We start from the raw sequence: 21,925 nt of genomic DNA, 5'->3' as shown, positions 1-21,925 counted from the left end.
GATACCAAACCTCAGACGACTCAACTCAGCCACAGTATTAGAGCAAATTATTCCCAACAAGATACGTAAGGGATCAAAAACCCAAGAAGCCAATTGCTCAAAGAATCATGAATGAGATTAGGTAGACTATCTTCTTCTAGCACAACGTTCCAAGGCATTGTTTAATGTTAATTCTCTGAACTTTGTTGAAAGGGTTTACTATTACCTCAAGGCCAAATTTCTCGTGTTATAATTGTGTTCCAGTACAGTTGTGGTCGTCTCGATGAGCAAGGTTAGAGACATACTAGGATCGATTTCTCGGAGCAAGCGAACCATATTAAACTTCACGACAAGAATTTGATAGATCAGCTTTGTTTTATATTGTCGTATGGTTTCCACATTTTTCTCGTCCCTGATCAACAAGTCGAGAGAATTTCTCGTTGTCCACCGATGGACAAGCCACATCGTCTGATTTCACGTTGTTGCTAAATTTCATCTTTTACTGCTTTGTGCATCCAGTGAACAAGGCCAAAGTGGATTACTTTTGTTACCCCCACATAGCACTTAAAAAGTGAGCATAACACGTAAGGCCTCTTGGTCTAACTATTAGATCAAGTACTTCCCCCGTGTAGGCCAGATATCAACAGGTAGTCGAGGACGAACTAAATGTCATCTCATTGAGTGAAAATCTAAGACAAAAAAGCTTTCATTTGCATTCCATCATCTTCTTGTTTGTGGGGCTTCAATTGTTCTAAGAACTAAGTACCTAGTACCTACCATGGATAGTGAAGAAACAAACACATGATATCCAGGTAAGCGTAAAGTGAGCTAACGATATTATGGGAAAAGCCAACATCAAGCAAGTCGTTGATCACCAAAAGTCGAAACAAAAATAGGAATTTCAAAGAGCTCGATGTCCTAAGATAAACGACAAACTTCTTGGAAAAAAGCGGAGGAAAATGAGGGGCTGCTTAGTCACCAAAACTATTGACGATCCTATAACTCAGATCAACAAATGCCGGGATTACATAAACAAATTGGGCCTTGATGCCTTGTAGGTGGTTTTCAGCTTCCTGGTTGGTGGTCTAACCTTCTTGAATACCAGCGGGAACTTGATCTTCGAGTTGTGGAATTGCTTGGTGCTCTCCCTCTTGCAAAGCTTCGCTGGAACAGTGGCTGTCTTGATGATCTGGATACACGGGAACCTAACTCTGTGGCGAGATGCCATCTCGGTATACATCTGCTCCACAGCCCCATTCAGTGTGGTATCTCTGTATTCCTTGTACATGTTGTGGTATCCAGTTCGGCTTTGGTAACGAAGCCATATCCCATAGTTATTGATCTTTGTTGGGTTCTTCTCAAAAATCTGCAAGTGACTCTAGTAAGATAAAGTAAACAGAGAAGCTACCTCACATATGATTAGGCACCTCAGAGCATATGGCATCACCCCTCAAGGTTAGACAAGTAATTGAAAGTGTAAAACATAGAGCAAAGGAAAACCTCTTATTCATAGGTCAAAGAGTTATGCATATTTGTGTCTATTTAAAAATCAATATAGGAGATGCGACTAATTGCCAGGGTCTGTTGCTGCTAAAAATGCAAGCATCCTACTTTTGCATGTCCATCATGCATTTGTTTATAAAGAGACTATCATGCATCTAGGGAGAGATATAATGAACAAGTACAGTATCAGATATTGATAATGCATATCATATACCATAATCCAGCCTATCTGAAGATTTGCAGGATGCAAGTCCCAAAGAAATTTTCTTACAAAGGTTTGGAAAGGAAAGCACCTAAAAATAGAATAAATCTCACTGATATAAATCAGATCCTGACTATTTGATGGTCAAACAATAGTTGTTACCCATCGCAAAGGAAGGGATTGTTGAAAGATATAAGCTTTAATTAACTATAGTCCAATGAAAAAAATTTCTGTTCATGGTTACTAATTGGAAACTCCTAGTTCATATGCAACTTTTAAACATTTAAAGGAATTTTTAGAGTGAAAGTGGATTTGGCTTGTACCATACAAACTGAAAATCCAGCTTTTGCAGATCAGAAACTAGTCCACAGGATTCATTCTGCCTTTGAAAGATGGAACTTCCCAGAACTACGAGATGGTTACATTCCATAGTTGAAAGGAAATACATCCAGCTTTCTCTTCATTCTTAACAATACATACCAAGGACAGTTCCCAATCTAAGAGCTACATAATTTATGAGGGAAGTGTTGACCTTCTGTCTGAAAAGACTTCCAAGTGATGACTACCATAAATGATATTGAGAAAATCCATTTTAGCAATTAAGGAAAATGGGGTGAAAACCAAGCTTCAACTTCTGGTCTACAGACTAATGCATCACTCAGAAATATGGAAGCAAACATTCCTAAGAAATCAGAACAGAACCTCACAAGCAAATACCATGCAGTTCCTATTATCATAAGAACATGGCAAATCAATTCATAGAGCAATCCCACATCAATCGACGAGCAACATACCTCGTTGATGGCGAGCACCTGGCCATTGCTCTTCTTTACCTTCTTCAGCTTCCTCAGGAAATACCTAACCCACATCAATCAACCCACTTCTTAAGCAAATTTCTCAACAAAGACATTCATATTTTGTGGTATCATGCACATTAGCACAGTGCCCAAAAGCCAAAGATCTCATTACTCACGTACCAGAACTTGGACTTGGCGCGGACCTCATTGGTGGCCCACAGCTTCATGCGATAGATCTTCGGGTGCTCATCCGCCCCGGTGGGCAGGGCTCTACCCACAACCTGGTACTGGTGAAACTGCAACGCGCAACATACAAATTCCCTCAGGACCCAGAAAAAAAAACACGATCCCCAAAACCCAACTTCCTAAACCGACAGAAATTCATGAAATGCACCCCACTTCTTGCAGTTGACTCGATGTTCCCACAATAACCAGCCATCAAAACCTCAACTTTATGGTTTCGTTCTCCCCATCCCCAAAACCCAATTTTTTAAACCCTAGCAACGCATCAATAGAAATCCATGAAATGCACCCGAGTTTTCGCAGTCAATCAGATGTTCCCACGAAAAAACCAGCCATCAAAACCTCAACTTTATGGTATCATCATTCTCCCTATCCGACGACGAGGAACACGGCAGACAGAGCACGGATCAAACGGCACAAGAAGCTAGATAGACACGCGCGCGCGACCAAGCCGTCGGATGATCCGAGCATTTTCGCCAATTGGCCAATCGATGCAAGCTTCGAAGTAGAGAGAGAAGAGAGAGAGAGAGAGAGAGAGAGTACAGACCCTGAAGGTGACCATTTCGGAGGCGAGAGGGGGAAGACGGTGGAGATCTGCGGAGGCGCGACGGTCCCTCTCTCTATGATTTCCCTCCTCGTTGCTGGAAGTGGTGAGCTAGGGTTTTGTGTGCTTTTATAGTCAGCCTGGTACAAACAAGAGATGCAAACGGCCCAAACCCTAGTGCTTCTTTTCTCTCTCCATCTCTATCTTTTGTTTTTTATTTTTTATTTTATTTTTATTTACTACTTGGTACTTAATAAAACCTTGGTGGAAAATATCTTTTTAGCACTTTCAAGTATCGATTAATTTAAAAAAAAATTAATAGATAGGTCCATACTTTGGTAGAACTCGACGAGCACCGGATTGATAGTTTTATGGACACCTATGAACTTTGGCGCACAAAATCTTATATGAGATTAATTTCACTCCTAATTATATATGAACTTCTATAGTACAAATAATATCTGTTTTTATGTGATCAATGATAGGACTCTTTGTTAACCCATGAACCATAATTAAGGTGTAAAAACCTCTCTTGTCCTCAGGCACGCTAATACGGCATGCCGGTCTCATGTCCTTGCTCTTACTAATAGCCTATCATAATTGAGTGATTTTGGTGACTTCAAGTCGAGTTTTTCAAGTGAGAAGATGAACATTTTTTCACTTTACAAGCTCCTCTGAATTCCCCCTAAGAGATAGATAGGGATTATGGAATAAAAGATTGGGATATGTGCAACACAAGTCCTAAAACTTACAAAGAAAGTGTAATTGAATCCTAAAATTTACAAAAAGTGCAATCAAATTCTAAAACTTGTCAAATTGGTTCAATTAAGTCCTAAAGTTAACACAATCAAACTTAGTAACGGAAAACGCTGACGTGGCATTTTAAATGATTTTTTTATTATGCACATGTCTTTTAACATTATTTTTATTTTTTGTTTAAATTAGATTTAAAAACAGAAAAGGAAAAGCTAAATTTATTTCAAAAACAGAATTGTGCAAAAAAAAAAAAAAAAAAGGCACCGGTGGTGCTTCCGACGCCGCCTCAAAGACCTTGGAGTGGCCGACGACGGTCGTCGACCCCAGGCGAGGGCGAGCCACCCCCACCAGGTCGGGCGAGGATGCCCAAATCTGGGCATGCCGGCCCTCACAGGGGCCGGCAACCATTGCCCTCCCTGTGGGAGACCTCGCTACCCCTCACGAGGCCTAGTGACCATTGCCCGCCCTGGGCGAGGCCTCGCCGGCCCTCGCCTAGGGTCAGCGATGCTCACCCAGATCTAGGCGTCCTCGACGCTAGATCGGGTGGAGTCGTCGGTGGCGGCTGGGCGATGACAATAGTCCGGTGCAACGATGGCGTTGGGAGGATTAGCGGTAGGACATCGAGGAACGATAGTCGCCCACCATTGCAAAGGGTCACGGTTGGTTTGCTGGGGACGGCGTTGGGGCCATGGTGGCATGGCTTGGCAACAGTCTGGTGCAATGATGACGACGGAACCCCTGCCCTTCGGAACCCACTCACTTAGATTTGGACAGCGTCGAGGCACGGCGTCGGAAGTGCAATGGAGCTAAATCGAAACACCCAAATCTAGGCAACATCGACGACCCTAGGCGTGGGCTAGCAAGGCCTCTCGCAGGGAGGGCGAGGGTTGCTGGCCCTCGTGAGGGCCGACGTGCCTAGATCTCGGGCGTGTCCTCAACCGGCCTCGCCCAAGGCCGGCAATCGTCGTCGGCCCCTCGCGATGGGCGGCAACCGCAACGGAAATGCTCGCGGTGCCATTTTTTTTTTTTTTTTTTTTTTTTAACAGTTTTGTTTTTTAAATAAATTTTAGTTTTTCATTTTTAGTTTTTAAATCTAATTTTTAAAAAATTTAAATAAAAATAATTTAAAAAGCCACGTAAAAAATAAAAATTCATTTAAAATATGACATTGGGGCCACGTCAACATTTTCTATTAATAAATCTGACGGTATTAAATTTAGGATTCAACTAAACCAATTTGACAAATTTTAGGACTTGATTACACTATTTGTAAGTTTTAGGACTCAATTGCACTTTCCTTATAAATTTTAGGACTTGTCTTGCACATGTCCCTAAAAGATTCTTGAACTTATTAGTCTGTACAATGTCGAGGGTCTAAGGCCCTCTCCGATTAGTGACTCGGCGGCGAGGCCAGCAAGGGCTGCGATTGCCTCGCCAACCCCTCTCTCTCTCTCTCTCTCTCATACAACTACACACACAATCAACCGCAGCCGCCCTGCCCAGAATTAGGAAACCTCGTTCAATCTTGGGCAATGTTCAGACAGTCTCATCGCGGCTTTCAGGGAACAAAGACGAAGACAGCAGCTAGGTTAATCCAAACCTTTCGGAGTATCTGTGTCAAACCCTCTTATCGGTTCGATTATGTGCTCCTCCTACGGATGATTAGAAGGGGGTGGCGGCAATGCCTGGTGCGAGCGGCCCTTGTCAATGGCTTGGCAATGGCCCCGACGCCGCCTCCATTTCTGGCCTCTTCTTTCCAATCTTCTAGTCTGCATCCTCAACTAGTTGATTTGATGATAGGACTGATGTGCCGCCAACATAGCCACCACGTTAATCGGAAGTACAGCACCAAAATCTTTACCTTAAGCCAACAACCCAAAATAATAATAGATACGTTCATCATTCACTGTCCACATCAAGAACACTGATTAATCGAAAATTGGTCACTGGATTAAGCTCTCGCCATGGTCACCATATCTCAAATTTGGTCGCCCAATGTTTGTCATACTGCTGCCGTTAATCTCTATTAACATCGCAACAACAATAGAATCAGCTTGAGCCTGTTATGCCATTACTAAATCCACTCTTCGGCCACAGCTACAAACATTCATGTCCAGACCTATTTAAACATTCCGTTTAGCGTGTGAAGCTTGATATTGCTAGCATGTCATGCTATATTTGCGAATAAATTGAAATTTAGACTGAAATGAACCCAAGACACTAGATTGCTGCAGTTTTTGAAGATGAAACCAGAACGAGACTAAATAAAAAATTTACTGATCTCCGTGGAATAATTGCAAAATTTTTTACCTGACCTTTGCAATTAACCCCAAACAAAGAGCACCAGAAAACGTAAACCTTTGTTATTACTCTTTGCATCAAACTTAAAAATTACTTTACATCTAGAAGAATATGTTTAGATAAAATGACAGTACAATAGCAGCAAACTTTTCAGCAGTGTTGAAGCATCACTATACAAGTATTGTGGAGTCCCGTAGTACGATCTCACCACCACCTATGAGGCCCCCTTGTTGCACCCACAGTAACAGCAAGAACAGCAAGGAAAGACTGAAATGTCAAAAATAAGAACAGCTATGTTAGTGTTAACGAACTTCTCACTCGGCAAGTGAAATAGACTTGTGATCACAAAAATGGAAATTACACACTGATACAGGTAAATAATGAAATAAGCTCTATATGGGCCAGCTAATTTATGAACAGCAGTTGCAACTTGCAAATGCTATCACTTTCTCTCAAGTGAAAGCCAAGCATGAACTGCAACGAGGAATAGGCTACAAAAGGAATAAATATTTTCTCCAACTATTCATCAGCATTAGATTACAAAAAGTAAACTCTATTGGGTAGAGATATATATTTTTTGGACTTATAACTATCAACACTGATATTTCTTGGCAAGGCAATTACTGGGTGTCATTATCAGTCCATGCAGCTTGAACAATCAAGTTCCTCAGTTTCTCACTGAGTTAAGGTGCCTAGAAATAGTAACACGAGGAGCAAAATAATCTGGTAGAAGCTCCATGGAAATAAGCAACAAGACAGCTTCATATGCTGGTCAAGTAACCTTATGTGTGGAAGTGAAGGAAACAGATTTTTTTGGTGTTCCTGCCACCAAGCATGGGATCAAGGAATGATGCAAGTCCAATCAGAGAATTCTTAAAGTTCTAAGCATTCTCCAAAGTTGCTATGCCCAAAATTGAGTTGAGTTCCCAAGATATTGTGAGCAAGTCAATGTGAATAGATCTGGTAGTATCTAGGGGTGTGCAAAAGAACCAGAACTTGCCCAAACCGCCTAGAACCAATGGTTCTTAAGGAAACCGGTCCAATTCCCGATTCCCGGTTCCATGGGTGGATCCGCCCACCCGCCCACCGGGATCGGATCGGTTATACTATAATAATATATTAATTTTTAATTTTAAAAAAAATTCGAAATTAGCAAATCTAAAATTTAGAACTCCAATCACCATCCTATCTTAATTCACTACTCTCCTACTCCATCTCATCTCTGTTAGTTCAAAATCTTCCCGATCTCCATTTTCCTCTCCAATTCACCTCCGGATCTACTCATCTCCTACTCTCCTACTCCATCTCGTCTCTGTTAGTTCAAAATCTCCCCGACCTCCCTTTTCCTCTCCAATTCATCTTTGGATCTATTCATCACCTTTTGAGTCCTAGTCCGAACTTGGCGAAATAGTGAGTTGATTCTCTTTCCCCCGCTCAAACTTGAATTCTCTCTCCACGTCATCGTCATCCTCGTCGCCACCTCTGTATTCAGTGTCACTATCGTCCTCTTCATTATTGGGCTCGTCCCGCTTCTACCTCCTCTCTTCCTCCTCCCCCTCCTTAGGCCTCCTCCCATCGTCCTCATTTTCACGGACAAGGCAAACTCCAGATCTAAGAATGGCTCATCGTTTCCATTGTCCTCCTCATTGTTGGTCTCGAGGGAGGAGTGGGAGACGGCGGAGGCGGTGGCAAAGATGATGGTGGTGGTCAGGACAAAAGGGGCGCGAGGGTCATGACTGCTGCCGCCACAGCACTAGTACTTAAGGAGAATAAAGTTACCATGGTAAGGAGAGCCAAAATAAATAGATGTGAGGAGGGCGAAAAGGGAAAGGCGCGGAGGTTGAACTGGTTCTATGGATCTACCCGGGAACCAAACCGAACTGACAGTCCGGTTCCCAGGTGGATCCATGCAACTAGCAGGCGATTCTTAGTTTCAATTTTTCGAAACCGATTCTTAACGGGCAGTTCCCGGTTCTTGATTGGGAACCACTCACCCCCAAACCATGCACACCCTTAGGACCTCATCTATTAACACAAGGATGTCATTCTCAAGCAAGATAAAGTATAACAATGGAGAATAGACACTTACAGCTATTGCACAAGCAACATATCCAGGCTTTTCTCGCCGATCTGGACAGGTACAAATAAGGAGAAAAGTCCCAAGGTACCAGGGGATGCCACCGAGAAAGAAACCAATCAAGAACCTTGCAAATGAGATGACGTAATTAGCATCACTTACCAACCTTAAGTAACCCCAAAATTCTACAATTAAGTCCAACATTTTGGAAGATAAATTGCTTGTTCATTTAAAAAAATTGCTCCACCTCTATGTGACAAAATTCAGAAATTATTTGGTCTGAAGCTACCAACAGAATGAGAGATACAAAATATCTTCCAAATTTTTCATTTCAAAAAGTTAGGTTGCATTTCAATTTTTGATATCTCGCTCTGCAAATTCTGCTGTGGTTCCTAGAATGACCATCATTCCCTAGTTCCCTTTTATTATTCTTATTTCCCGTAACTATAATAACACTTAAAGTTGCTCCCCTCCCCCTCTCTCAAACTATATGTATCTTTTAGTAGTACAATTCATCCCAGATTGCGTAGGCAGAACATAATGTTAAGCTAACAACAATACACACTGGTCAAGGAAAATTGACCATGTAAAGAAAATCCCCGTTGCTGTTAACTGTCTGCTACCTAATGTTGATTAATACGTATTGGAAGAAAAGATCCACAGATCAATCAAAACGATGTCTGAAACACAAAACAACAGGTGCAAGTCTTCAGTTTAACCAATATAAGGTTGTTCTCAAAGGAGGTTCTGCCCACCTGAGGAGATATTAGGATTTTTAACAGTAATATAGACAATTGCTTTCCATCCAATTGGCTAATTCTCAGGCAATGCGTGCTTATGAAAAAGGATACCAAGTTGAACAAAAGCAGATTGATTTGTGCATACAACAAAGATGAATTTTTATGCACAACTTACAAATGAGAAGATAAATCAAGCGATAGATGAATTTTATCTTTTGCACTGTGAGAATGTAAGATGTCAAGATAGTTTAGTTCCTGTCCTCATACTGCGTTACAAAGAATGCATGCCCTTAAAACTTCTGCTAACCCTTGATTGCGCACTCAGATAATTCAGGTGGTGCATTGCACAACTAAAGAGACGTGGCTTATCAAAATTAACTTACAAGAACCAGCCAATGCCAATACCACAGCAAGGTAAGCGCGGCTCTCTGATGGGTGTTCCCTCCACAACTGCATAACCTTTAACGAACAAGAACACGCAATGAGATATAGAGACGTTGTAAGCAACCGAAGTGTTTTAAACGGTCATCAAAATCACAGGAAAACATCGTCTTTCCCATCATTGCAACAGAACCTATCAAGCCTATCATATCTTCTGCATCATACAATCAAGAAGCAAAGCCGATTATATCAAGTGATCCACTAACTCTTACAGCAGACACCACTAATTAACATGAAAAATATGAAATTTACGATTGAGAGACAGATTGAAGAACCAATACTTAAAAAAAAAACAAACGAACAGATCATCATGTTCTAGCTGTAACAATCACTATGTCTGCCAAGATGAAGCTGCAATCTCCGCAGGACGTCGTAATTCTACCAAAATATACAGAACATCAGCAAAAAGAAACGGAATTCAACATCCCATCTCCATCCTGAAGGCGATTTCCAAACACGCTCACGAAAAGAATTCGCGAAATCAAACTCAAAACCCCAAAAGAATCAGCACGTGCACGACGAGATGAATACCTCCGACGGTCTGATAACCGTAATGATAGCACTGGGGATATCCGGGGGAGCCCGGAGGAGGAGCCGGCTGCGGGAATCCGATCACCGGCTGGGGGAGCTGCGGCTGCGGCTGCGGAGGAGGAGGAGGAGGAGGAGGGTTATAGTAGTTCGCGACGCCTTGGAACGTTCCGTAGTAGTTCGGGCTCTGGTGCTGGGGGTCGCCGCCGCCGATCAAGCCCCTGCTCTTGTCGTCCCGGCTCATCTTCGCGCGCCCGCTTCCCTCTCCGCCGCACGCTCGCGTGGTTCCCCTCTCCCGATCGGGGCGAATCGAAGGCGATCGCCGGATCTCCGTCGACCGGCCGGCGATGGGATCACCGGTCGTCTTCTCCTCCTCCTTCCTTCCTTCCTTCCTTCCTGATTGGCTCCGCAACAGAATCGGAGGAAGAAGAGGAAGTTGCTAATTTATTTAAATCTCAATAATCAAATATTAAATTTTTTTTTGGGGTCTAAAAATATTTAAATTAATTTTTTAGATTTTTGCGTAATTTCGGGGAGGTTTCTTGCAGTTTTTAGCGACGAACCGGTAATTAACCCGTTTTGCTTTGCCCCAATGAAGAAGTTGCCTTAACCGAGAGACTGGTTTATTTCGTGAAGTATAAATAATTTATAAAATATTTTTAAAAAATAATTGTTATATAACTTACACAATTAAGTGTTATTGACACCTAAATTTTAACGACCCATTTAATCATTTATCGCATTAAAAAATTAGGAATTAATTTTAACCCTTAAAAATATTAGTTAATTAATTAATTGCATAAAGATATAATTTTAGGTGCGTTTTATTTTAATTTACATTTATATTAGTAGGTGATAAATGAGTTCAAATTAATAGTTCGGACTTTAATTTGGTGAATTGGATTTATTTGTACGAAATTTCAAATTTTAGAAGAATCTTTTGCAATCCTAAATTATATTAAAAATAAATATTGTATTTGGAAAAAGGAATTTTCCTGGATATGAATTTGGAAAAATTAAAATCTTAACTCGAGGTTTATAAATAGATTAAATGCTTAGGGTTTGAAGAAGAGGCCATACGTTGAATATGCGGCCGTACAAAGTGGGGCTTCTCTCGAGTTGAGGTCAAAAGAAGAAAAAGCTCTCCCTTGGTTTTTCCTTTTGTTCTGTCGTTGGTTGGGGGAAGGGAAAAGTCAGCGGGGATTTCTCCTTCTGCTGAAAAGTGCACCAGAGCACAGCTGACCTGCAACCCATTCACCGTCGCTTTTCTCGCCTGTACTCGCGTGCCTCCGCGACCCGACGACCCGCGCCTGCCTCTCCGCCCGAGCGTCGACGCGCGCTCGTCCTCCCGCGTCTGCTGTCGCTGCACTGCAGTAGTACCCCGACGCCGTTGCTCCTGCGCCGCTCACAACCTCCAGATCCCGCGCCTCCGCCTCGTCTGCAATCTGCACATCTCGTGACCCAGCACTGACGCCCGCCGCTGATGCTCGCGACCCCGTCCACCTCGTCGCCGCTGCAACCTGAGGCCAGAAGCCACCGCTCGTGTCCGCTGTCCGCCACTTGCAGTGCCTCTGCTCCGCCCGTGACCTGCAGCAGCTGAGCCCCCCCGCTCGCCGTCTCCGAGCACCACCGTAACATCTCCGGCTGATCCCAAGCATCCCAGCAGCACCACGAATTGCTGAGCCAAGCCCCGAAGATTACTACCCTCTGTTTTTGCAGGGTTTACCGGTGCCTTTGTCTACGTCCAGCAACAAAACCGTGGTGTCTCACGTGTTCGGAAAAGAGAGATAAAGTTGCCGCAGGTGGAAAAAGATCACAATTTGGTCAAATAAGTGCAAGCGGTGAATTTGTCTTCTGTTGAGTTTTGTCTCGTATATACAACTTGTGGGTTTTATGATTTCACTTCATGCAAGAAGAAGATTAATTTTAGGCCGGGAGCTCATGAAGAATTTAGACATGTGGAGATATTCTTTAGTGGAAGAATAGAGAACAGACTTCGGGTCTCCTGACCGCAAATACACCGCTGGCCAGCCTTGGTCGTGGGTCGTGAAGCCGTGTTCATCATCACCTTACGAGCCGCCGTTGGCTAATTAGGTAGATTTCTTATTTATTTATTATTTATCTTGTTTATTTATTTGAAATAATCATCAATGTGTGATTGAGATTCCGACATGAAATAGCCTGTGAAATTTGTGATTGTCAGTTCGATTTTCGTGCCCGAAATCTGACTCGTAATCACTTGAAAAATCGCCAATCCGATCTCACGCTCGAGATTCGATTCGTGATTTATATAAAATTGGCGAACCATATCTTGTGCGCAAGATTCGATTCGTGATTTATATAAAATTGGCGAACCATATCTTGTGCGCAAGATTCGATTCGTGATTTATATAAAATTGGCCAACTCAATCTCATGCGCAAAATATGGTTTGCTTTGTGGATATCAATTTGTCGTCGTGTTGGTTGAATCAATTTTATTTTTGTAAAAGGAAAAAAATCCAAAAAAATCTGAATTAGGATTAGGTTTGTTTTAGAATATTTCTAATCTTAAGGTTATCTTGCAAATATAGAATTGCAATCTTATTCCAAATTTTTAAATAAAAAAAAATCCAAAAAAGGCATTCATTTATGATGTTAGTTTTCTTTAATTTAGATTGCATGTTTAATTGTTTGGCAATTTTAAATTTCGAATTTCATAAAAGAAAAAGAAAAAGAAAAAGAAAATTAGAATTATGGCATTCTTTTCACATCATTGCATCTTAGGTTGCATGTTAGAGACTGCTAAGTTAAGATAATATCTTAGTTTAAATTAGGATTTAGCTTGACCTAATTCTTAATATAAGTTAGATAGAATCTTAATCTAGCTAGTTAATTTTCGCATTTTTCTAATTTCGAATTTCATGGAAAATACCAAAAATTGCCTTAGAATAAATCAATTTCATTCATTAGGAAAGATTACATTTTATTTACGTCATATAGCTAGGTCATGTTACCATGACATGACATGTCATGTCATTTCATGTTAAATTAGTAGCATGCATCGCATAAGGCATGATTCTCATTAAATAAGTGAAAACAAAAAAGAAATTGCATGTTAATTAGAAACTATATCTAGGGTTGTTGATGTGAATTTTAATTTAACATTGCAGATGCTTTCGGTAAGTTTTTGCAATTTATTTATTGCTTATCTGGGTGTTAAATTGGTGGATTGCACACCCGCATGATTAGGAAAATAAATTTAAAATCAATCCAAACTGCTTGCAAAACATTTTTCAAAATAAAAAGAAAGGTACCGAAAGGGCGTTAAAGTCCCCGTACCCTTAGTCTTTGGTTTGTAGGAGTAAAGTAAAACTCTCGTTACTTTATTTGGATTTCTAATCGACCCACCAAAAATATATTAGTGGCGACTCCTAGATAAAACCTATCTGTATGTTAAAAAACTTGAACCTAAGTCCCGAATTAGTATGGGCTTGGAAGAGCCCGAGTTAAGTCTAAGCTTAACAATCCATTAGCCAAAACTCTAGGTGCTTCACACCCGAAAAAATTTGGTCGCGACATTGAGCGTAAAAAATATAAAGTTTCACTATTCACAATTTTAGACACGTTTTGTAGTCGATAATGAAAAAATTATTGACTAACTATTTCAAACGATACAAGTTCAAATAATTCATTTTTAGTGAAATAATTGGAGCCTAAAATTGGGCTCAATACTTAAGAAAAAAATTCTAAATAAAAATCTAAAGTGCTTTCATTTTTTAAATAAGGATATGAAATGAATATTATTTCAAATAAAAACCCGAAAGTGATCTTATTTTTCTCAAATAAGAATCAAGTACATATATCAATTTCAAAGAAAAGCCCGAAGTCACCAAATATGAAGGGTGATTTCATATTTTTAATTTTTTAAACAAATTTCTTTAAAAAAAAAAAGAAAAAAAAGGCGGAAGCCAAGGTCACCGACCCTCCCCAAAGCACCGGTGACCCTGTCGGCCTTCATCGTCGCCCCATCGATAATGAGGCAAATGGCCACAGGCAGGAGGGGGCGCCCTCCCGCTTGTGTTTTCTCATTTTTCTCCCCTTCTTTTTAAAAAAAAAAAAAAAAAATTAAAAAATTTATAATTTTATTTAATATAACTTAAATTATATTTTGATAAAAACGCCCTTGATTGGTTGGAATTTTTTGCTAACTAGTAAGTTAGTAAGGTTAGGCCCTTATTTGAAATGCTAATAATCACTTCAATGTCTTCTTTGAAATTGATATGGGCACTTTGGGCCCTTATTTGAAACAAGGTTAACTTAGACTTTATTTGAAAAGATAATGACACTTTGAATTCTTATTAGAATTTTCTCCGGTACTTAATTAACTTGCCTTTTATAGAGAGAAAATGGACCATAAAATTAGTCGAATATCATGCAATATAGAATAAAATGAGAGAAATTGCCTTTTTCATTCAATGAAAATAAATCATCGGTAATGCATGCATTTGAAAAAGTTAATTTTCATTTACGGTAATAAAATAAGAAAAAAAAATCATTATTGTAACTTACCAATTATTGATCTAACATTACTTTGGAAGCTTTCCAAACTGACGGGAGTTACGTAATGAGAATATACAGACAGCTAAGAAATACTATAGAGTTAATACCCTGAAAAATCTCAAACTGATACACCTGTGACAAATTTACCCAAACTATTTTTTTGATTACCAAAAACCCCAAACTGGTATACCTTTGACAAATTTACCTCAAATTGGTACGTTTGTGACAAATTTATCCTCTATTAGTTTTTGTTAAATTTTACTGTCAAATTACTAAGTTAAATGACACGTGACAGGTTGACTAGTATATCGATTTAGAATTTTACGCGTCGTTTATCACAGTTTACAATTTTTGTGTGGTATTAAATCTTAATTTAGCAGAGGGTATATTTGTTACAGATTTACCAGTTTGGAGTTTTTTGAGGTCAAATAAATTAGTTTAGGGTAAATTTATCATAAATATACTAGTTTATGGTTTTTTATGGTCAGTCGGAGTAAATTTGCCACATGTGTACCAGTTTGGGGTTTTTCATGATAAAAAAAAAAATAGTTTGGGATAAATTTGTCACATGTACCACTGCCAGGTTTGGGGTTTTTCGGGTATTAACCCAATACTATATTTATCTGGAAGTGAGACGAAGTGAAAAAAAAAAACCAAAGAAATGGTAAAAGTAAATTATTTTATTACTTTGTTTGGCTAATTAACTTAGTGATGAACTGGTGAAGGAATATCTGCGTACATATAAAATCAGTGACTACATGAATTTGATCCTCCGTGCTAACCCTTAGGGAAGATCTTTTGTGGGACACCTTTACCAATTTTGACTTAAATCTTACCTAAGACCAGCTTCCTCCTAATAAACAAAAAAAAAAAATTACAATAGAGCAGGAGGGGATTTCTCCCTGTGAAGTCTACCGACGCCTGTCCGTTTGCATTGCAATGACGGCGGGCTGTTTGGATTCACTCGTTACATTGCTACGGGGACCGGCTCTTCACACTCCCAAGTTGTCGGAAGAATATTTCTCTTCACCTCCTAATTGGGAATGGCGACAATTTTACACTTAAAAAGGTACTGAACGTTGGCAACATCTCACTACAAGTCATCTCCACATCAAATTCTCTGTGAAGGGTCATGGAATGTATATTTGAACTTTTTGCTTGCCCTGGAAATTTTTAATGCCAATGAGGACATCCTTTTGTGAGGCATTTTTATGAATTTCAACATATGCCTTATCTAAAACGAGCTTCCTTGTAATGAACAACACAATCCATCTGAACTTTTTTGCGTTGCCAATGAAATTTTAAGTATCTTTTTTTTTTTTTTTTTGGGGCACTTGGCGTGGCGAACTAAAACACGAGACCTGCATGAAAAATGCAGAGCATTTGCAAAGTGTGTTGTGCGTATTACTCTCTTTCTAAAAGGGCTAAATCCTTGGTTGATGATGCATTCGGCTTGCACAGAATGAATGGGTCATTTGCAAATTAGTGAAGGCTTAGACCCATCTAGCCCGCCAAATGAGAATGTAGATGGGCTTTTGGAGAGAGTTTCATATGGATAGTGGGCCAGTCACAGATGGGATTCGAAAGGAAGTCTTAGGGCATTTTCCAACCACAAAGGAAAGCAAGTGTTGTACTTGATTAACACGAGGAAAAAAAAAACTTGCTGTTGCTACAAGATTTGGGCTTTCAACGAGGGAGGGCAGAGAAGCAGTTTCAGTATATCCAAATCAATCATCACATGTAAAAATACTTTGATTCAAAAAAATATGAGGAAAAACAGGACACTTGGCTTGACGGATGACACACGACATGTACTTTAGTTCATTCGGAAATGGTAAGATCTTCGGTAGAGGACGTGAGACGCTCTACCTAGAGCGTGTGTATGTTAAGTGCGCGGTCTCAATCCAAATTCCGACTTATTGAAGGCGAATGAGCGAAATAACATCTTTGCTTGGTCCTGTGTGCTATGCTACACTTGGGTGAAACAAACATCCATGCCCGTACAAATAGAACAAGCAAGCTCTTTAATAGTCTCGAGCCAAACACAGAAAATAGAGTTAAGAGTCAGAAAGCGAAAAACTGGAAGCAAGTCGTCAAGCAATTTGTTGGCATGATTCTTGCAAGCCAATCAGTCCACCATCAAGTTAGAGCTATTTCAATTAGAGTAGAATCAGGTAAAGAAGAGAAACGTTTAAAGGGCTTTTTCTTTTTTTCACGAAAAGTTAATGATAAAAGAAAATATTTATCATATAAATTATTTGCAAGGAAATTTTTTTAGCTCTTGCTTGTTTTTTTAGGGGAAGTAATTTCCTCCTTACCAAAAAATAAGTTATTTTTCCCTAATTTAAACTTCTTGTTTTTTAGTTTATGGAAAACATTTTATGTAAATTGATTAATTATCAGGCATAAAAATACCAAAAGTTGGAAAAAAAATTTCCCAAAAAGGCTTCCATTCAAATAAACAGACCCCTAAAGTCCATCGTACTAGATACAATTACTGCCTATAATTTTATTTATTATATGGCTTACCCTTTTGTGTATATCTTTTATAACGAACATTGTTATGATCCAGGCGCATGCTAAAACAGTCCTTTTGCTCCTAGATGTCCTATCAAACTTCCCAAAAAGCATCCAATGTGACATTTGGTTCGCGAATTGTAAGAAAGCTATAGTGGACTAGAATTCCACGGGAACAAGTTATATTCTAGTTTGGTTTGAAGGATTATTTTATGAAAACGTCGTTATTTGGTTAACGGAATTTCGTTGGGAATAAGCAAGGAAAAATTAAGCCTTGAAGAGATACAATCAAACCTAATTTCTTATATTATCATATCCATAAAAATCATAACTTCAAAACAATTAGTACAATCTATAAGTAATCGTGATCTCTTATTTCGAATGACTATTATTTTGGTTTATCACTACAGTTTAGTGCCGTTTTTTTTTATCATAATTCTATTATGCATAAATACGTTTAAACTACCAAATTACTTTTCAAAATGTAACATGTAGAAATAATTAATAACTTGGAAATAGTGATTTAATAGAAAATTACTTGTTTTCTAAACAATTATAATTACAAATTAAAATGTATAATTGTCATTATATAATATCACTGTATTTTGATAAATCATTTCATATATGTTTACGATTGAATTGGTAAAAAAAAAAAAAAAAAATTAGGACTGAATTGACACGATTACAGATAAGTTTATGACTTTTTAGGAATTCTTCATTTTTAAATGATCACTTGAAATATGATCAATGAAAAAGTTTCATTATTGGTAGCCATTCACATTTAAACATTTTCGTGAACAATGTAATTTCTTTTTCGTTTGTTCTTCTCTATGAGCAATACGAACGTCATTTTTAGAAAAGTATTTTAATAATTAATTCATTTTTCACGAAAATAAATGCGCCCTTAATTTAATAAGAATTGCAGGGGAGCATCGTAAATGATAACAAGTTTCAAAGTGCTGCTGAAATGGTTTGGAAAATCATTGGAAAGTAGCGGCGAGCTGCACAATTTGCGCCGAAAATCACGACGGCAGCGAGGAGCTGCGAACGAGTTTGAAACCATCCAATTTTCGCGTCGTCAAACCACCAATCTCCTCGCACTGTAGTTTGCGTCACGTAACAGGATGACAGCTCCACAGAACTCAAATTTATTTCCCTGTTTTGCTGCATCTGTCCTCTATTCTGTACCACTCTGGAAAACCAAACTTGAATCCTTGGACGCATCAACTTGGTTGGGGTGTTTCGTGGCCCACGCTCCTCAGTTTATCGACAATGCGTCAGTACAGATGTCACTAGCCGTCTCTCTCAATTTTCTCGGAAGGGGAAGAGTGAAGGGAAAGATTGTCGAAATCCCACGTCGGAAATTGACTTCTTTCTTCTAAAGAAACAAGCAAAGGAGCGCACACGCAACCATGGCGTGTGAAAAAGAAAAATATGGAGAATCATTTAAATTATAGGGAATATCCTAGATGTATCTTTAATTTTCTTTTGAAAGTCAAGGTGACGTGACTTAATGTGATATAGAAGAAGTCAAATGAGTTTGAATAAATCATCCAAAATTCCCATTGTCATGAGGTATGTAATATTATAAAAATGAAAATCTACTTTAACGTGAATCATGGGCTATTCAAATAGCACTTCGGTTCACACTAAATGATATCCCATCATTTCTTTAAGAAAAATTACATTTATTCAGATTAATCCTGATAATATGCTTTACAGTTGTCACCTCGTGGAATTTGTGCATCATATTTCTATTCCCATAGAGTTGTTCTAAGGTGCAAATCAAAACTTGAAAAGAGATCTAGTGGCTAACAAGTAGGCCCTTCTTGAGGCTAGGAAGAGCCATATGTGGAGGATGACATACCTTCCATAGATCTTGTCTTGGCTTTCCTTGATTTGCATTTTAGGCCCTGTTATGAATCATTGCAACCACAATACATCCGATATTGCATAAGCAAGAACGCGGTCTTATAATTCCCTACTAGATCGAGTGATGATAGTCTTTTTTTGCAACATCATGAGATAAGTGACTTAGCTAGAAAAGAGTAGTAGCTTGTGGTTGACGTAACAAAGAAGTTGAAGAAGTATAACAAAGTGAGTCGTACATGGTGCAGTCACGAAATGACTAACAGCATGTGTCAAGACAAGTAAGAGTGAGGTATACAAGACTGCTAACTAATTGTCGATAGTGTAAGATTCAAATAAAGAGTCCCATCTTTGCCATCATAATCTTAATGAGAGTTTAGCAATCTTGTTATCAATAAGTTCTTCTCTAGAGAGAAAATCAGTGACATTTTTTGATTGAGAAAGATAACAACCAGAGAAATTTGAAGGAACCTCCAAACCTAGCAAATAGCTAAGTTGCCTAATATCCTTCTTTTCGTACCGTCAATTAAGATACTGTTGAACCATGGTAATGCCATTATCATCATCGCCAACTGACACGTTTGAACTTACAACCTCCATTTAGAATCTTGGGAGGATTTTGAAAAGGAACGCCTTATGATAGGGATTTGAATCCTTTGCTCCAAGTTGGAAGTTGAATCGGCAAATTAAATTTTGACATTTATAAGTGTTACAATGACTTATTCTTCGAAAAAACAAACAAAGTCTCAAACTTATTACATTGTACAAATTCAGTCTTAAACTTTTCAATTTTGTCAATTTAATCTGAAATATTTTCATAATTTGCCAATTGAATCATTTTGACCAATTTTAGCTGGAAATCATTGACATGGATAACAGCCATCCTACGTGGCACGGCTGGTGCTAACGTAGACAATTTTTATAATTTTAAAAATATATATTTTATATTTTATATATTATATATTTTCATTTAAGTAGGTTGTCGGGCCAAAAAAGGAAAAAAAAATATTTTTAAAATATTATTAAAAGGTCCACATTAGTGTTAGTCATCCTACGTAGTATGACTGACATCTATGTCAATGATTTTCGGCCAAAATTGGCTAGTCAGACTTAATTAGTAAAATATGAAAAAGTTTAAGACTAAATTAATACAATTGAAATGTCTATGATTAAATTAACATAATTGAAAGGTGCTAGGTGTGATTCATACTTCTCATTGATAGAATAATACGGGGGTCTTACTCTTGTAATTGAGAGTTGTAATAGAAAGGTAGGAGGTGCTAATTATAGTGGAATGCTCTGTTGGACGTAGCCTTAATTTGAGAGCAAATTAGGACAAAATTAGTCTCACTTTCTCTTTTTCGCCTTTATTTTTTATTTCATTGTGTTTCTGCATATAATTCTAACAAAATGTTTAGGATTGAATTTGGACAATTGTAATTGATTTGAAACTCTTTTGGTACTTTCCCCCTTATTTTTTAGTTAGTTCAGGAACGTAACATTCTTTTCATTGAGGCTCCTAATAGCCTTTTCACCGATTTAGATCCAGATTCATTTGGCACGACCAGATTTTTCAAGTCCGCACCTATCCCTTTGAATAGCTGCTGCGTCATGCAATACGACGATGACCCGACAGAAAGCAGTTCAATTCCAATTTGGCTTGGCAACTAAAATGCCCATTACGTTTGATTATTTAGCTTTTTGGAATAACCAACTTGAATTCCTATTAGTAAATGGACAACCTGTCATCGATGAGATCACCGCCTCTCTCTTTTTCTGCGGATGAGCTAGACCGCTTCCTGCAAGTACAAGGTCAAAGGGTTATCCAAATTTCATGTTGGACCTCGAATTCTTTCTTTTTCTCTCAGATTGCGTCTTAAGGGGGAGATTCGATTGTCGATAGCGTGAGACATTTCCAAAATCTTCTTTTTTTATTTATTAAATTATAGTATCAACTTTCAAATCATGATTTTTTTTTTTTATGTGTAAACTAAGTTCGTTGCATCATCAGTTAGCACACAAAATCTGGAAATATCTTCTTCTTTTCTGCACAATTTATATCCATCGACATTGATATCAATCCAAGAGGAATACTACTCCTTAAGCGTTGAATGATCAAGAGTCATCACATCAATCACGGAACCTATCGAGATGAATTTTAAGGATTATTATATCGTACACAACTTGAGACGAGGTAGGAGAGAGGTAAATTCAATCATTTTGGGTGAAAATATTGCCGCGGAGCTTGTGCATTATTTTAAATCACAACCCACTTTCGTCATCATTGCTTTGGTAGTTGTAGTTTGAAGGATTGACCAACTATCTATATCTAAGAATGCCTAGCCACTTTGGGGATTAATTCCAAAATATATCTTGTTTTTGATAAATATACCCAAATTTATATCTTTTCATAAACTATTTACTAGAATGACTTCTTATTCCCATGTCATATTTGGAGATTGCCTAGTCAACATTTCTTTACCTAAATAACATTCATCTCTTTTAGAAGAGATGAAAGAAGGACAGCCAATTGGTTAAGTTCACTTCTTCTAGCGCATGGAGGTCGAGGGTTCGAAATCCTACGTTGCTAGTAATTTAAGTAGGGGCTTGGTGGTGGGTTGCTTGGGCCACCTCTCCCCGAGGTATAGGCGTTGTAAGTCTTCCATCGCGGAGGCCGTAAGACCCCGAATCGGCGTAAGCCAACAAGGGCATGCTCCGGCGGATCCTTAGTCACCAAAAAAAAAAAAAAAAAAATCGAGTGCCAACACTAAAACAAATTGGACATCTTTTATTTTAACTTCTATTAGCTATACACTTCAAATAAGCTTGTTATGTCAATATTCTTTCTAGGAAATTATTTTTTATTACGTGCCTCCATTTCTTAATCTA

General features: G+C 38.7%; 1 protein-coding gene across 2 annotated transcripts; it reads right to left on the bottom strand.

Moving 5' to 3' along the window:
* Positions 1 to 786: 786 nt before the first annotated feature.
* On the bottom strand, positions 787 to 10,539 carry LOC104440797 (60S ribosomal protein L18a). 2 transcript variants are annotated; one of them, XM_010053770.3, is made up of 6 exons: positions 10,115 to 10,539; positions 9,526 to 9,601; positions 8,415 to 8,529; positions 2,662 to 2,777; positions 2,479 to 2,542; positions 787 to 1,345 (listed from the first exon to the last, which is right to left on the bottom strand). In XM_010053770.3, exons 1-6 carry the CDS (start codon positions 10,353 to 10,355, stop codon positions 1,004 to 1,006), a joined length of 954 nt encoding a protein of 317 aa, XP_010052072.1. In that variant the 5' UTR covers positions 10,356 to 10,539; the 3' UTR covers positions 787 to 1,003. The 2 variants fall into 2 exon arrangements, with proteins under 2 accessions (XP_010052072.1, XP_010052071.1); XM_010053769.3 differs by lacking the exons at positions 8,415 to 8,529; positions 9,526 to 9,601; positions 10,115 to 10,539 and adding an exon at positions 3,272 to 3,426.
* Positions 10,540 to 21,925: the final 11,386 nt, after the last annotated feature.

Source organism: Eucalyptus grandis, chromosome 4 (genome assembly GCF_016545825.1).
Source record: "Eucalyptus grandis isolate ANBG69807.140 chromosome 4, ASM1654582v1, whole genome shotgun sequence".
In the NCBI taxonomy this organism is placed as follows: domain Eukaryota; kingdom Viridiplantae; phylum Streptophyta; class Magnoliopsida; order Myrtales; family Myrtaceae; genus Eucalyptus; species Eucalyptus grandis.
Note: the sequence above shows the minus strand (reverse complement) of the source record. Positions and strands in the feature narration are given on the sequence as shown.

Coding starts and splice junctions, on each gene's coding strand:
- LOC104440797 (XM_010053770.3), bottom strand. CDS start 10,355: ATGAGCCGGGACGACAAGAGCAGGGGCTTGATCGGCGGCGGCGACCCC. Junction 8,530..9,525: donor ATTGGCATTGGCTGGTTCTT/GTAAGTTAATTT, acceptor CTCATTTGCAAG/GTTCTTGATTGGTTTCTTTC. Junction 2,543..2,661: donor CGCGCCAAGTCCAAGTTCTG/GTACGTGAGTAA, acceptor GATGTGGGTTAG/GTATTTCCTGAGGAAGCTGA.